At 42.5% G+C, this 16,665-nt stretch overlaps 1 protein-coding gene across 6 annotated transcripts in view; it reads right to left on the bottom strand.

Moving 5' to 3' along the window:
• The window catches only part of MECOM (MDS1 and EVI1 complex locus), a 295,256-nt gene that overhangs the window by 159,403 nt on the left and 119,188 nt on the right, over positions 1 to 16,665 (bottom strand). For all 6 annotated transcript variants that reach the window (XM_065748457.1, XM_065748453.1, XM_065748455.1 and 3 more), the window contains exon 2: positions 4,687 to 5,036. In XM_065748457.1, the coding sequence (XP_065604529.1) occupies positions 4,687 to 5,036 (350 nt within the window). The remainder of the gene's footprint in view (positions 1 to 4,686; positions 5,037 to 16,665) is intronic.

Raw genomic sequence — 16,665 nt, 5'->3', positions numbered from 1 at the left:
CTCAAAACCAACTTGGCCTTGTATTGATCAGGAGAGTACTTCCTTCCCCCATTATAAAGCAAATTATTTCTTTTTAATTTCTACCGATACGATAACTCGTACTCCTAGTTTTGCTTCATTAATAACTTTGCTGAGGTTCCTGAAGTCCTTATACCTCTGAAATACATATGTAATGAGGAAACATAAGCAAGGAATCTGCTTTATACTCCACCACTTTCCAACCATCCAGTTGAGTGTGGAGTAGCTCTGTATGTTAATGTTCCTGAAGAGAATTCAAGTAAAAGCTGAGGTCTGGTCTGTGAGTCAGAGCATCGATCCTAAAGCATCAGACAACCACAGAAAATTTATTTACCAATGGGACATGTTCTGTATCCCAAAGAAAAATATTCAGAAATAACGAAGACTTTGTTCCTTTTCCTTTTTGCAACATACCTAATCAGTGTTCCATCCTTTGAGGAATTTATTTCCCTCTATGCTGACGTAGTATCCTTATTAAAGAATATCTAAGCTGGAATCTTAAGATATGTGGCTCTCATTTCCAATTCTTCAGAAGATGCTTTTTATTCTTTTTTTATGCAAAAGAGACAGACACTACTTTCAACATTCTGACAAAGGTTTTCAGGAGGAGCACCCAAAAATGGAGGATAACAGATCCACCAGGAGAAATCTGCCAGTAATTCCCACTGATCTCATTCAGTCTTCGGATGTTGAGAGCAGCAGGACAACCAAGCGATCATTTTAGGCACACAACGTAGCTTTGGGAAGATGTACTTTAGATTCCAGTTCAAAAGACCTATATCCTTGCAATTTACAACTTATTACTTACATTTTCATAAAGTTAGATTGTATGTTTGGAACCCAAAATCTCCAAATCCACCTACATTTAAATTAAAAATATATATTCAAAATCAGAGAGTGCAGAACTGAAAATCACAGCTACTCCAGTCCCTATAGACCAGTGGGAAGCCTTTACTCCAGATCAGTTTTTAAGAATCTGCCCAGCCTTCCATGACGACGTACATCAGAAATCTTTGAGAGGCAAACAAATAGCCTCCAAATTTCCATTCTGAAGTAATAGCCTCAAGTCAAGCATCTTCTACCAAATCTATGACGTTTTTCAGCTTTGCTGCCATGAAAAGAAAATATACTCTGCTCTATAAGCACAATATATGGTGCTTTATAAAGCTCTAAAGTATTTTTTACTTCTCTGACATGTTTGATTTATTAAAGTTTATGGCTCTTGTTTCCACCTTCCTAAATAAAGAAGTCAAAGTAGAGAATAAAAAGAGCTGCAAAGACATCGTGCACATAAATGAGACTTCCAGAGCTTGCTTTAGCAAGAAGAAACCTGGATTTGAATATTCATCACACTCCACCAGAAGACTCTGGCAGGAGATAGGTGCAAGCGCACTGGTGACCTATGTAAAGGCTCTCTTTGAAATACTCTCTGAGTTGTTTTTCATAGCAGGGCATGAACTATGACGAAATCACTAAATTTGCGTTCTTTGCTTTTGTTTAAAAAATTACTGCCGTCCCTTAAAAGCTTGTTTTCTTTGTTGATTAAGCAGCAGTCAATTTTCCCTTTTCAAACAACCCCAGAGCAACAGCCACCTGACCCCCTCGGATGTTCAGGCTGCAGGCAAATACTAAAACCTCAGTGACAAACTGCAAAAGAGCTTGACCTTTCCCCCTGTCCGGCGACCCTGTGTTCGATTTGTGCTTTAACCAACCAATACCTGATTAGATAATGCTTTGCTCTAGATCCACGAAATGAGATAAAATTCAAATTTATGGCTTTTCATTTAAACTGGTCCACAGCACTCTAATCATGAACCAAGCACAACTATACCACAACAAATTCTCTCTGTCCCATGGTGTGTTTTATGGCTGAAGTGTATAAATGGACACAATGGACATTGTTTTCTCAGACTTGCTCTTGACAAAACTCTGCAGTGATGCCACAGGGAATCTTGTTATGGGGGAATGTAGGCACAGGCATCATGACATTCCTCAGCTTTCTGCAGCTGAATTTTTCTACATCGCCTGCCTAGCTGCTAAAGTTAATAGCTGCACTTCCTCCAGCTACCCCTTCACTGCTGGCTGCTGCATACTGATCCTGGTGCCCACCCAGACAGAGCACAGTCACAGACAACAGAAGTTTCCCAAAGCTGGAAATACCCAGCACTGTGACATTTGTTTTGTGTTGTGTTTTGTGTGTGTGTGTTTGTGTTGTTGTTTGTAGAGTAGTGAGAGTCAAGAGTAAATCAGCATTACGAAAGCATCAGAAAACAGTTTAGGAAGATGCTCAGTACTCCTTCAAGAATGATTTTAACATGGCTATACTATTTTCTTAAATAGTGATTCCTTCAACTTGTTTGAAAGTCAAACACCACTGTATGTTCAGTCTTTCACCCTGAACTCAGAAAAATGCATATAAAATGGAAAGGCAGCCTGCCCAATGGTTTGATCATGTTGACAGTAGGAGAAATGCCCAGTTTTACAAAAGTGCCCGTTCAGGCAGAAAAAGGGACACCAGAAAAGTTTACCTTCCCCAAACTGTGCTGAACCACAGATAAATGATACCTTTTCCCACTGCTATCCCATGCTTTCTGTGGCATTCCCCGAGCCCACACACTGTTGAGTTTCTTTCTCTCTTTTTTGTCCCAAGGCACGGGTCCAAGGAGATGCTGGTTTCCAGAGCAGCTGATGGTGAGCATCTGGACTGAGATGTTGGTAAGGTCTTCTGCAGCACTACCACATCCCCCACATCTGTCCTTTAGCCTTGACCTCCCCTACTCACCACTTCACTCATTGTGTAGGCTCTGGTAACCAGCATTTCTTTGTCTCCCTTCAATTCCAATAAATGTACTTAACCCACTTGTTGGAAAAATATTCTGTGTCAGGCTCCCTTGAGCACTGCAGAGTACTTATGGATGAGTGGCCAAATTACAGACGGAGTCTGACTGTTGATTTTGTGTGATTTTCTTCCAACACTTTTCAATAGCTTCTCCCCAGCTGTCCCAAATACACAACACTGTTTGAAAAGCACGAGTCCTGCAGTGTGAAAGGGATTCAAATCTGCCAGATTTATCAAGTTAGGCATTTCTTTTTTTTTAATTCATAAGGCTACAGAATCCTAAATATCTGAACCATCAACACTAGTCTCTACTTTGGCAGTATATTATCAATACCCAAGGGCATGCAAATCAAAATCCAGTCTAAAATTTCAAAGTGTTAAACCTGCAAGAACAGTCGTGTCTCAGCAGTTTGGTTCCAGTTTCTGTTATCAATACCTGAGCTTAATTGTGGTGTGGTTTAAAGTCAGCTTTTATGGTTTCCTGGTGCCTTGGTCAGAAAATAAAGATTTCTCACCAGCAGTTCCATTTCATCAGAGTCTGTTAACTTGATAGAGTGCTGCAAAGTCTATAATTTCTCCTGACACTATTCTGTCATATTGTCACTGCTCTCACAAGTGTTTAAACAACTGGATAGGAAGTCTGGAATGAACTCATCGAGGATTTATTGACAGTTAAGAGCTAACCAAATGTTTATTATCCTGCATATCTGTGAGGTTCTGCTTCACAGAGAAACTCCACTTTTCCTGGGAACATGAAACTCTCGTGTACCCAGAGGTCAGCCACAGCCCTTTAGAGCTGCACAAACTCCACTCTTCTCCTCTTATCAGAAACCAAAGGAAAAGCACAGACAGTAAGCCAAGACTGTACCTTATTTCCACAGCACATTGATAGGACTACAAATAAAACTACACAAGAGCAGTTCTTCCATTGCATGGTACCATCCTCCAGACTGAGGTCGAGGATGACTGACTTGCCCTACAACTGTCCTCATTGCTTTAGGTCTACAACCCCATAGGCCATGATTTAATGCCAGATATAGGAGAAAATTTTCTTCCCACTACCACAAAGGAAAAAATTCAGAGCGACCACAGCCCTGTGATATAACAGCAGAGAAAACATGTTGTTCCTGAAGGCAGGGAATACAAAAGGCAACCGCAGTACTCACTGAAGGAGGCCTTCAGCTCCTGCATGAAAACCAACATTTCTCAGAGCATCTGCAGAAGTAACATGATCCACACCATCCCCATGTGTGCTTGGTTTCTGACACTAGCATCCAAACATACTTTCACTGAATGAATGGCAAAATTCCCATTAACTTAAATGGAAGCAGGATCAAACCCTCCGCTTTCAAAGCCCCAGAGTAGCATGAGGCTCTGCAATAGCAATTTAACATGCTAATTGTTGTTACCAGGATGAGGTGACGTACAACACAGAAAGCAACACCCAGCTTCTCTACAGCCCGACAACACCGTGTCGCCAACAGATTGGGCTGCCCAACAGGCAGGGCTGCACATGAGCGAGCTGAAACCGTGCAGAAATGTTCCGATAATACCACGTCTGCCTCTCCTTCCCAGAAAGGGAGCTCACCTGCCAATATCCACCCACACAGATTTCATGCATGAAGAGCAACAATAATTCCTGTCTTTTTTTTTTTTCTTTAAATTGACATTCATTTTCATCCAGAAGGCACCGCAAGGCTGCGAAGCGGTCTCAGTGTACACAAATATTCCCCGGCTGCTGCAGGATAGGACTGAAATTCTGCAAATACCTCTGTGTTTATAGACATTCAAGAGAATTCAACGGACTGAAGGAATGCAAAGTGTCTTACCTCCCAACCGTAACTGGGATCTTTAAGGTGTGGCCGCTGCTCTCCTACGAAAGGGCCGAACTTTTCTCCTACTTCAATCTTCCTTTTGGTCCATATCCCTAATCCTGCTCCAGGAATGTTGGATTCTCGGAGCTCAAATTCTGGAGGAATGGGTATGTCATCGGGAATGTATATCGTAGCCTTGTAAGGAGAGCTCTCCTTTGGTGTGAAAGCTTCGCTGGAGGTGGTTGGAGAGGACGGCTCATGGATGCTGACAGACGCTGGGCACTGGGTGTTTGCAGCCTCTCCATCAGCTTCTGGCACTTCCTCCAAGGGAAGCTCAGGAAAGCTTTCATACAAGCATTCATCACCTGAAAAAGAAAGCCGAATGGTAGGATTTGAAATATCCTGACAGGCTTTGCATGTGAAACTCTTTCACAGAATGGATAGGACAGTTCGGTAGGTGGGCAGCACCCTCATCAATCACTGGTTCCCCTCACCCTGCCAGGAGCTGAGCCTTCTCCCCATTGCAGGCCCAGGGGTACTCTTTGGCATTTCTCAGTGCTCCTGACATCAAAAGTGGTTTACATCACCAAACACAAGAAAGTGAATTACATACAGATGTATACACAGGCATGCCCTATTGTCCAGTCTGGTCCGGATATAGCACTTTGCATTGCACACTCTTTGAAATTGCAATTGAAAGCCAGCATTATATGTCACAACTGAAGTCTAAGTAAAGTGAAAAGCAGGAAAACTTTACTGGTCTTTCAGAGAGACAGCCTGAACCAAGAGTAGACAAAATTAAGTTTGATGGGCTCCAGTTTGTCTTTGGAGGAAAGGATCCAGCCTACCACACAACCGCTGGCAAGAACTTCAGCTGATGTAAATCAGTGTCTCATCACTGACCTCCATGAAATTCAATGGTCTGAAGTAAGTTCAGGATCGAAACTGCACCTTATAGAGAACACAAATCTTCTCCTCTTACAGTTGCAGAAGAAACTGGGGTAGATCCAAAATATGTTAAAAACAATGATGACAATAACAACAACAAATAACATCTTTGCCATGGACACTTGGCCAGCAAACAAAAAAAAAAGATGAAAAACTCTCTATTTTTGACAGCTTGAATTGTAAGATGATGGTAAACTTTTAGCTGCACCAGAAACACAGCATTCAACCCAACAATATATGCAAAAAACATAAAAAAGAGCAAACTAACATTACAAAATACCTCACTATTTACATTAATTTAACTTTATTGTCGCTGCACTTTTTCTTTACATCAAAACACATTCCACTTAACTATAACTACATGGGATGTGTGAATACTGTTGTCCAAGGAACAAAGTTGAGAGATCGGGTGTCTGAGCAGGAGAATATTTGCATAATATGGTGGCCCAGAAATTAGAGCGTTACGCTGTGCTCGACGACCAGAATGACTCCGTTTCAGTGAAGAAACAGGAAACTTTAAAATGTTCTTTCAATTTCTTGCTCATTTAAGAAACTATCCATGGTAGATTAGCACCGTATGCCTTTTCCACTAAGAACTGGTCATAGCCCATTATCTCTCACATCTTTGTTACATATTATCTCACGGCTTTCTATCTGTACTTTCATGCCTCTGGTGCTGCCTAAGACAAACACTGGGACATAACAAATCATTTGAATAGATTGCTCCCATCACATGACTGGTAAACTGGATTCTTCATCTGTGAGCAATTTATTCACAGCCATGAACTGTTTTTCTTTCTTTCATGTGGCACTGGCTATGACCTCATGCATGTCACAGGAAAGTTCAGCTACCCGCTCCCCCGGCCTCTGCCTTGGCGGGCTCTCCCTGTCCCTTATCAATGGAACCCCACAACCAGTTTGTCACTTTTCTAATACCTGGCCCTCTGAGATGGAGGAAATCTTGACAGACCCCACCATTTGGCAGGGATGGACACACAGAGGGATTTTCCACCATCTATGTTTAAGAAATCCTGTCTGTAATAGCTCATCAGTGGCAAGCGGTGGCAAAGATGCTTAAGGAGGGTTATGCAAAAGAACTTGAAGCATCCATAAGTTCCACGCTTGGTCTTTCCTGTCCTGCAGCAAACCTCAGCTTGGGCTGCAGAGGACAGGAAAGACGTGGAAAGGACAGGGACACAGCTCCACCTGGATGCCACGATTCACTTCACTGCTCCATGCTGAAATGACCACCTCTGTTACACCACGGTATTGCAGCTGTCCACAAACTCAGCTTCCCTTGAGCACACAGGAAAGCTCAGCACAGCAAGAACAGGCGAGCAAGACCGGTCCACGCCTTCCAAGCATCTCCTAAACTCCCCCATGCTCCCCACTACTGCAGGCAGCAGCATCTCTCCCATTCTTCCCTCAGCTGTTTAGATTGCAACTCTGCATAAAAGAATTCAGCTGGTTTTGAAATGAAAAGAAAAAAAAAGGAAGAAAAAAAAAGTGTACACATGGGCTGCAGGAAGAGAAATCACACAAGGAAAGTGATCAGGCTGATGATAAGCATATGGCTCATGGGAAGGGGGTGTTTAAAAACTTCAGGCATCTAAATCCTACTGATTTTCCATGACATGCTTGCACCCAAATTCCTTCAAAAGTGCACCTCATGTATTGGTTGTTTTTCTGTTCCACCAGGCAGGACCTCTCAAAACCAAGGCTCTCCTCAGCCCCTCCTGTTCTTCACCAAAGAACGAAGAGGCTCAGACAAATCCCACAGCCACAGCAAAGCATGCTCACAACCTGCCCACCATCCAGCTACAAGCTGTGTCTCCAGCCTCCAGGACGGCTTTGCAGATGTTTCTTCTCCCCTTGGGACAGTCGAGTTTAATTTCTCTCTCACAGACCCAAAGGCCTCAGTCATACTTATCTCAGACATTCTGGCTATGCTCGTTTTAGCCATATAGGGTCAAACCTGCAACTGATAAATCGGCACTGGAAGGCTGGCAGGGAGACAAGCCCATTTCTCCTGCTCTAATGTGACTGCTTTCGTTTCCAGCAGACACACCCAGTGTTGTAGTTAGAAAAAGGTCCAGGTTTGAAAGCCCTGGAAAATATAATAAGCATATATCTGTCCCAAAGCTCTGTGGATGGGGTAGAACAAATTACTGAAGTAATATATTGCCTGGAATAGCAAGGTATTCTAATAAAAATAGATTTTAAAACCTCAAAATAAACAAGAAGTTGAATTATTGCTGGCCAAGGGATGGAAGACCATTAAGATACATTTATAATGTCACTGATAGAAGGAGCTACACTGAAATCAATGTATATGAATGTTGGGTCTGGTCTTCATTTCCAAATTTATAGCTACCCAGATCAGAGGGACTTCCAGCAAAATGGTGGCATATTGACTGATAGCAAATCCTTGTGACGATCAGATTAGGCTCAGGGACTGTGCCTGCAACCATCATTTTCCCAGAGAACTGCAAAGCTTTCACACAGATAACTCTGAAGTTTCAAAATTCAAGATGGCTTCTTTAAAGTCTACCAATTATCCCTGCTAGAAATGGGATGTAACAAAATCAAGGCCCCTGATAAGGAAACAGATGAGATTAGGTAATGTGGAAGCTCTGATGTTAGCCTCCATAAAATTCTTCACTGATATTTTGCAATAAAAACATGAGCAAGCTTCAAAGGAAAGCAGGGAGGAAAGGTTAATTGCTAGTAAAAGACCAGTGTGGACACCTGTGTTTGCACTTTTGACACCAGCTGGCACTCCAGCAGGAAGGAGCTCACGTGGCCACATGCTGAGGATGTGCCTGATGAGGACAGCAGAGCCACGTGCCAAAGCACCACGGCAAAAAATGGATTCATTATAAGAAGCCTCCTAAGAGCACCATCTTCCCTCCTTCCCCCAGACTTCCTATTCTGCCTCTCTTCAGGTAATTTGTGGCTCGGGAAATACAGCCCCAAGCTACTACTGGCACTGTAGCACTTGAATCTGATTCTGTGCTCTTGGAGTCATGCATGCGGTCACTGTGATAACCTGGATGGCTGATTACTGTAGATGAAGGAGGTAGGCTGGAAGCAAAAGCATCTAGAGAGCCTAATTCAGAGATGTTTTTAATGCCATTGCCTGCTGAGCAGGATAAAATAAGAGCTGAGGTAGAATGTAGAAGGGGCACTTTCCAACTGAGAAGATACAGGCATTTTCGTGCCCGCAGCTTCTCAAAGGTGAGAGAGATGACGCTTAGCCCTAAAAAGCAGACATCAGAAGGACACAGCTTCACTCAGTAGACGTCCATCGTGGCTTTGCACTCCATAATGGCTGTCAACTATGCTTTTAGTGAAGGCATTAATAAGGGTGACTGGGGAACGTAGAAGAATGTGAATGAGACCCATCCCTTGCATAAGGCCAGAGTGGACCTGAATGCACCACTGTGCTCCAAGTCAGATCCTTTAATGAGACCAGAGTGCGTTTGTATTTGTTTGACCTAACATTTCTATTCAGTGCTGAGGAAATCAGCACGGACTATTTGCAAGCATATCAGAAAAGGAGGCAGGCATTTCCTCTTGCATACAAATGGGACACCTTTATCTGAATTTCTGTTTGAACAAGTATTAAAGAAAAAAATGTTACAGACAGGGGCTGATTGATTACAAAATCTATCTACATCAGTCTAGAACACAGGAGGTCAGGAAAAACAGAAAATAGGAGAAAGAAACCTATTAGATTCAAAAGAACCATAGAGTAGTGATGAAGTACACGAGAGCCAACTGAGAGTCCTGCACCAAGGAAGCACCCCCAGGGGCTGCATTCCCTGGAGAAGAAGGTTCCTTGGCCTCAGAAACACGCAGAGTTTGGGTCACTATCTCCAGGCACAGAAGGGACTCTAGCCAAGAACTACATTACTTGAACTCTTTATCAGCAAATGTACCTGAAACTGGTTTGTGCCGCTCCCTATTCATAGAACTGTTCTGTGGAGCTAAAAACGATTATTTATTATTATTTGTATTGTAACACAGTCTGGCGGCCCCAAGCAGGACCCCATTGTGAAAAGCACCAGGCAAGCCTAATCAAATGAGATTAGATTCTAACCAGAATGGAGCTAGTAATTCCCAGTTAAGTGAAAATCGTAAAACTAGCAGGGGAGAGAAAAACTGTTTTACAAATACAAAGCTCAGTTGTAAAACAAAAGAGATTATCAGCAAGTTTAGAGGTAAATGCCACACTTGAAATAGTTCTGAATAGTTCCTTAAATGACCGAGGAAAAGTACTTTCACAATCATTAGTCTTCAAATACATCTGTATTTTGCATACTTGTATTACTTGACCCAAACTAAAGCGTGAGTGAAGTGAATACACTCAAAAGGTCCAACCCTGGACACCAGATGTGGTGCAGTGTGATGATGCTCACGGGCCACACAACAGGAACGAGGGGGACTGTCTGCCAGATCTGTCAGTTGCCCCAAGGGTTGAATTCTGAGCTCTCTAACACATCTGCTAAACCCAGAGTAATTGCTTTAGACTTGCACCAAAGGATAAACGAGATCAGTGCCTATCCTAGAGTTAGCCAAAGTTGGTCAGATTTATTCAGATTGATGCTAATGTAACAAAACCGAGAGGGAAATGTGCTGCCCAGATTTCAGCCTTCCCCTCATGCTTCTCTGCTGCAGATTTTGTCCACACTTTCACAGCTGGCCCCATGAAGCCCTGAGCCCTTGCACGGCTTCAGCAGGAGAGGGAGTTGTAGGAAAAGCTGCACAAAGAATGATGAGAAAGGCAGCACCGAGACAACACGCCTTAGGGCTGGAGCACACAAGTCCCAAGTTTCATGGTGCTCTGAGAAAGGGAACTCTGAGCAGAGCTGCAGCACTGCATGTGAAGCACTTGGTGCTTGGGAAGGCTTCTGTCAGTGAATCTCTGCAATGTGCATGTTGGTGGCAGCAAATCGGATAACTCACCAGGAGCCAGTTTGTCAGCATTCTCTAACAAGTGGAGAACTTTCCTTGCATGCAAGGAGCTCTTGCTTCTTACAATTGCGAGAGGAAAAAAAAAAAGAAAAAAAAAATGCTGCAAGGAGAGGCAAACAGAGGTGAGCTCCCTGGGTAGGAGGAGCCCCAAACACAGAGGAGAAAACTGGTTGCAGGAGCAAAGCTACGCACTCGAGAGCATCAGGCCTTTGAGGGAAGGTAACTCTAACCCAACAAAGCCAGAATATAGCAACAGCGTGTGGAACCGCATGTTGGCTCTGGAAATCCTCACCATCAGCCCGTACAATAACTAGTAGCATTTGGTGCTCTGTCTAATGTCACTCATGTCTCATTAAGTAACACAGTCAAAAGCATCTGATGTGGACCAGACACTGTCTCTTAATAAGGATCCAGCACTGAGAGACTGTGGGTCAAATTCTACTTTCATTTGCACGGGAGCCTCTCTCCTTGATGTCAGGGGAAGTTGCACCTGTGTAACTGGAAAGCAAAATTTGGCTGCTGGTGTTCCTGTGCCCTTTCCATATAAATTATGACATTACATGCAGCAACAAAGAATTATAAATGTTGGCTGGCATCTACTGAATTTATTTACAAGTTAAGCCTAATTTTATTTATAGTTCCAGCACAATCATCTCCGGTAGAAATATTTATGTTATCTGTACTTCTGGTCTGTTAGAGTCTACAGCAATCATAAACACTGCTGAAAAATTATTCGCAGTTAGCAGGATTTAAACTACCCATTATATCACAGGCTAGTGCCAATAAACTTTGGTGCTGGTTGATAAAGTTTCCTCAATGGAATAAATATATATTTGACTTTCAAAATCTTTTCTGGGTTACAGGGAGCGGGGGTAGGAAAAGAGGGAGAAGCCAGCTGCAGGTGTGATGCATCCAGGGCCAGGTCAGCAGCTAGCAAGGAGCCTGCAAAGATCCCTGCCAGCTGGGGAGGCAGCCCAGTGCATGCTGACACACTAGCTAATAGCTGAAATTTGTATCTTAGTGAAATATTGCAACCCAGCAGAGCTGCAGCAGCTAACGTGCACTTGCCAATTCCCTTCATGACTCCGTATGGATGAGACCCCAGGAAATAAATATATGCCTTAAAATTTTGAGCCCTCTGTGCTGGTCACTCCCAGGGCAGGAAAATGGATTACAGGAACTACCTTTTGTTTGTTATTTGATTGCTATAATGGGAAACATGACATACATTCTCATAATGGCATGTCACAAGAAGCCAACATGCTTAGGAGGAGAAAGCTGAGGATGAGAATGTTGAATAAGAATTAGTGAGATCGGTCACTTAGACACAGGTTTTTAACTCATTTTGACATAGCAAATACCAACCAGTGACAAAACTTAACTGAATCCATATCAGCTGCAGTAAGGCAGAAAAGGTAATGCACTTTAACAGCCCCTCGCACGGTGAAAACTGTTGCTGCAAAAGAACATCTTAAAATCAAAACAATTATGTAAAGCTTCAGCATTTTAAACGATGTAAATGAAACTTTATCTCATTGTAATGAATGAGGGTAAGTGAACTTCTTTTTGCTCATTAGTAGACCTTTACTTTTTAAACTGAGATGTGTCACAAAGCAGCACTGGAAATCACATGCCTCTCGAACAGAGAGCGGAAATAAATGACTATTCTACCAAATCATAATGAAGACAGATAACAGAGTGAATTATAAAACAAAGGTTATAGATAGAGACTGAGCCTTGTAGAGGTAATGACTTTTAATTGGATTGAGTTTATCATATTTTCTGAGGTACAGCACAACCAGAAGAAGGGATTAGAATTATTTCCACATTTCATTATTTGGCATAATGAGAAAACAGAGGGAGGTCCACATCCCTGATGTGTTTGGTAAGCCACGGGAGATGTTGAACATGTCAGTATCTGGTAGTGTACGGTCCTGAGACACGAATGCATTTGCTCCTTTAGAATGTGGCAAAGTGTAATCACTTGAGAAAAGAAAAAAAGAAAGAAAGAAAGCCAGGTCATGAAGTTTTGTTTCACAACAGCATTAGGAATAAAATGGAATTTAACCCCTTCCTGCCAGCAGCAGCTACAATGTCAGCCTATAGGCAGACACGTGTCTGCTGTTTGGAAGGTGAACAATTTTCACTGTAAGCACTATCAGGTTCAAGAGTCAGTGGGTGAAGGCTCAGCCCTGCATTCCTCTTCCTTTTCCAGAGGAGAGTGAAGCAAGGAGTGAATGCCACCAGGAATGCACATGTTTGCATGCTGGACCTGGGTCCTTCTGTTTCAAGGAGTGTCCCCTGGAAAGCTGAGCTGCTGTAGTGAAGACAGAAGGTGTTGTACCAGCAGCAAGACAGCTTTTTAATTATGCAATTACAGGGAGTCTTAATTATATTGGAGTGACACTGTGATACACTGTAGTTAAGTCCTTGAAGCACTAATAGAAATACTCATAAACAGTACACTAATCAAGAAACGCATCAAATAATTAATCCTATAATGTTGTCCACTTCAAAGTCTCAAGGTCTGGCAAGACTGCTTTTTAGCATCTGTTTCCGAGGAGATACAGGGCTACAATTTTTCCTGCCCATGTCTTCTCTGCAGCACACACTGCAATTGTACCACCACAAGGTCACGAGGCACCAAGCAACATACTTAGCTGATTGGAAAATTATGAGCAACTGCATCAGAGCAACTCCATATGACATGAGCAGATGTATTCTGTAGGGCATCAGTATACATCTATATCCAACGTGTTGAATGAATGATTACACTTGTACAACAACAAAAGATACCTCTGGGACAGTTTTACTTTGCCATACAGAAGATCACTTATCCTCTGAGGGTTTTGGCTGGGGGTATTCCAAGGCAGAATCAGCAATTTCTGCTTTGCTTCAGTGCGAAGTCAGTCCCTGGCTGGCACACATTCTTCCCAGGTGTATTTCACCCAACACAACATGCACATACATTTGCAGAGTGCAGCAATCTTTCCAGAAAAAAAAATAATAGTCTCCCAGTTTATTTACATAATCTGCACCAGTTCCACTTTCTCTTTGCTCCAAACACTGCTTGTTCCTCCATTGTTTCCACTTTTGTTTCAACTATCCAAACTCTCACAGTGGCACATTTTATATAAACATTTACTAATTTTAATATCAGCAAAATATTTATGATCCATAAAGTACATCTGCGTTTCCCGGCACCTTTTGCAAGGTGGATCTGTCCCAGCAAACTGGGATTTATGGGGCAGCTTTAAGTCAGTGGGATTTGTGCCAGGGACTTTAATGAAACGATAATTTCAGCAGTGATGCAGATAAGGCTTGTTCGTAGGACTGTCGGCAGATATTGCACACATCCAGGCACAGCCAGGAAAAGACACTTGTTCCAGTGTGAGCTGCAGAGCCCGTGGTAGTAAGCTTTGCACAGGGATAGAGGCAAAAGAAATCTGCACTTGGTAAATATAAGTCTATATTGTGTATTTCTAGAGTTATTTTTCTAGAAAATGTGGCATACATGAAGCTTTGATGAGCTGTGAGGACTTGTAGCTGTTATTTCCCTTGCTGTTTGAGAAGGGGGAAATGTGAGGCTTCTTGTGACAAGGCAAACCACCCACACAGGGAGCTCATACCTGGCAGGAAGTGTGCCACCAGCAGCTGTCAAAGTACAGAGCCCTTTCCAGCACATGTCAAACCCATCTCTAATTCAGCACCCTGCTTTGCCACACTTAGACTTACATTCACAAGCCCTACAAAATGATAATAATAATAAAAAATGTAACTTTCCATCTTATCTTCTCTCCACGCATTGTTTTCCCAAGTGCAGATTTAGCAAAGGGGAAAGGAGGATGGAAGAGAAGAAAAAGCATCACCCTCTCCTCTCATCCCACCCCACCACTGCCATCTCCGCAACACAAGATTAGCTTGGACTGAGCGTTGCTTTTCCCCTGAAAACACTCAATTTCTTCTCCACTCATCTCTTGCTCTTTCTGCTTCTCTCAGGATTGCCTCATTTCCATCTTAAAAAAAAAAAAAAATCACAGAAAAGGAAAATACTCAGAAAGGCTTAAAAAAATATCCAAACCAAAAACGTAGAGACATCGAAGGTTTCTCTGAGCAACCAGGAGACTTGTTAGAAAAAAAGTATTCACAGAAATTAGGAAAATCCAGGATGTTGTCACCTCTTTCCTATAAAATTGTTTCTTGTGTAATTTAGAATGTTCTCCACAGTGTTTATCTGGCTGTATTTTTACCTAGCACATCTATGAATTGCAAGTCCTCTGCGCTCTGACTGCTTTGAGGCTTTCAACACTATCTCAGCTGGCCCAAGACTTTTCCATTCTCACCTCTCTCTTATTGGTGGTCCACAGCAGACACGGTTGGTGCCTGTTCCCTCTTCAACAAGTATTTGCAATCTCAGCCAAAAAATACCCTTTACTACACACATGTGGATGTTGTCACACCTCCCACTTCACTCAGCCCTTTTCTGCCATCCACCCGACCGGAGTCTTTGCTTGTGTGGTAGATGTGCTGCTACACACACAGTTACTATTACAAAAAAGTCCACTAACAAATTCTCCCCTTCCCTCTTGGGTTCCCATTTCTTTCCTGGGATCATATTACTCCGTTTGCCTCCGATGAGCCCCATGGTGAATAGCTCATCCCTCTCTGCTGCTTTGAAGTTGCAAAGCAGAGCTGCATGAAAATGCCAAGTGTTCCTGTAGCACCAGTGTCTGCTGGAAGATGGAGGAGTGGCCATCCTCATTCTGATCACTTCCCCCCTCCGAAATCAACTGTGACACCAGTGTGAAACCAGAATGAGCCCCCCACTGTGAAACAGTTAATGTCAGTTAGATCTATTTTGACTCTGAAAAAAAAAAAAATAAGAGTAGGACTACAGTTTATTTTACATGGCTTCCTGGTCAAAGCCTCAAACATTTTGTAGATATTTATTGATATATAAACTGTAAAGAAAGTTAGCTGCTAATGTAATTCATTCCACTCTTTGTTCCATACACCTTGTATCGCTTTCGATGAAGCTGTTGATCTTGGAGAAGCGGAGGGGTCCTGGGGAGCCACTAGCAGAGAGCAATAAATCAGCACTCTGAAAGCTTCTGGTTCATCCCAATGACTTGGAAGCAATTTTGAAAATAAGCCTCCCCCCCAAACTGGCAATCTTCACGAGTTCTATTGTTTTCATGTGCAGGCTGATATATGACAGCTTAAATAAATACATAGCACTTAATGGACCAAACTCAGCCTTAGTGTAACTGGATGCCATGCCATTAGAGACCTTGGCCCAGACACTGCTCTCCATCCCAAAGGATTGTAGAGGACCCTATAAGCTCAAACTAACAAAAAGTTATTATATACTTTGATTTGACTTATTATTGCACTACAGACTAATCTTCTGTTATCAAGTGTACTTAACTATGTATCTATTTATGTTTACAGACATGGATTTAAGTATTGTTAATAATGATCAGAATGTATATATAAAAAATATTTATGTAATACGTTATTCATAAACACAGAGACACATTGTAAGTCATGGAAGTGATGGAGACTTTGAGCAGAAATAGCTCAAAAAGTCTGGGGCTTTCTGAGAATTTTCCTAACAGTTTGTGAATCACTTGAGTTGATTTTTCTGAGATTATCTTCCAAAATAAAGCCCAAAATGCTCAGGAGCATTCAAGCTAAACACCTACAGTTAGAAAAGCCATGAACAGTCATAAAGAAGATGTGTTTTTCATGGCTGCATCTATCAAAGCTGGTACTCGGAACACAGAGGGAAGAACAGGAGTAGCGTGGGCTGCACTTGCTCAAGCAGTAACAATGCAATTGCTGCTCACGGAAGAGATTTTCCAAGTGAGGAAGTGGAAGCAACAAATCATGCCTTAAACTTTCCCTTTAAGCTCATTAGAAGATGAAGTCAAGTAACAGCAGCTCTTCCTGGAGCATTTCTCAAAGCAGATGTCAAACTACAGTTCAGCTGACCTCCTCCACACTCCCCTGAACCTTAACCCAGCAACCTGGGTAAGGCCATGCATAACCCCAAGCACAGCTAGAGGG

The sequence above is a fragment of the Cyrtonyx montezumae genome, unplaced genomic scaffold, assembly GCF_038088225.1.
Source record: "Cyrtonyx montezumae isolate F1298 unplaced genomic scaffold, pur_monq_1.0 scaffold_5, whole genome shotgun sequence".
Lineage (NCBI taxonomy): Eukaryota > Metazoa > Chordata > Aves > Galliformes > Odontophoridae > Cyrtonyx > Cyrtonyx montezumae.
The sequence above is the reverse complement of the archived record's forward strand: the minus strand, read 5'-3'. Positions and strand labels throughout refer to the sequence as shown.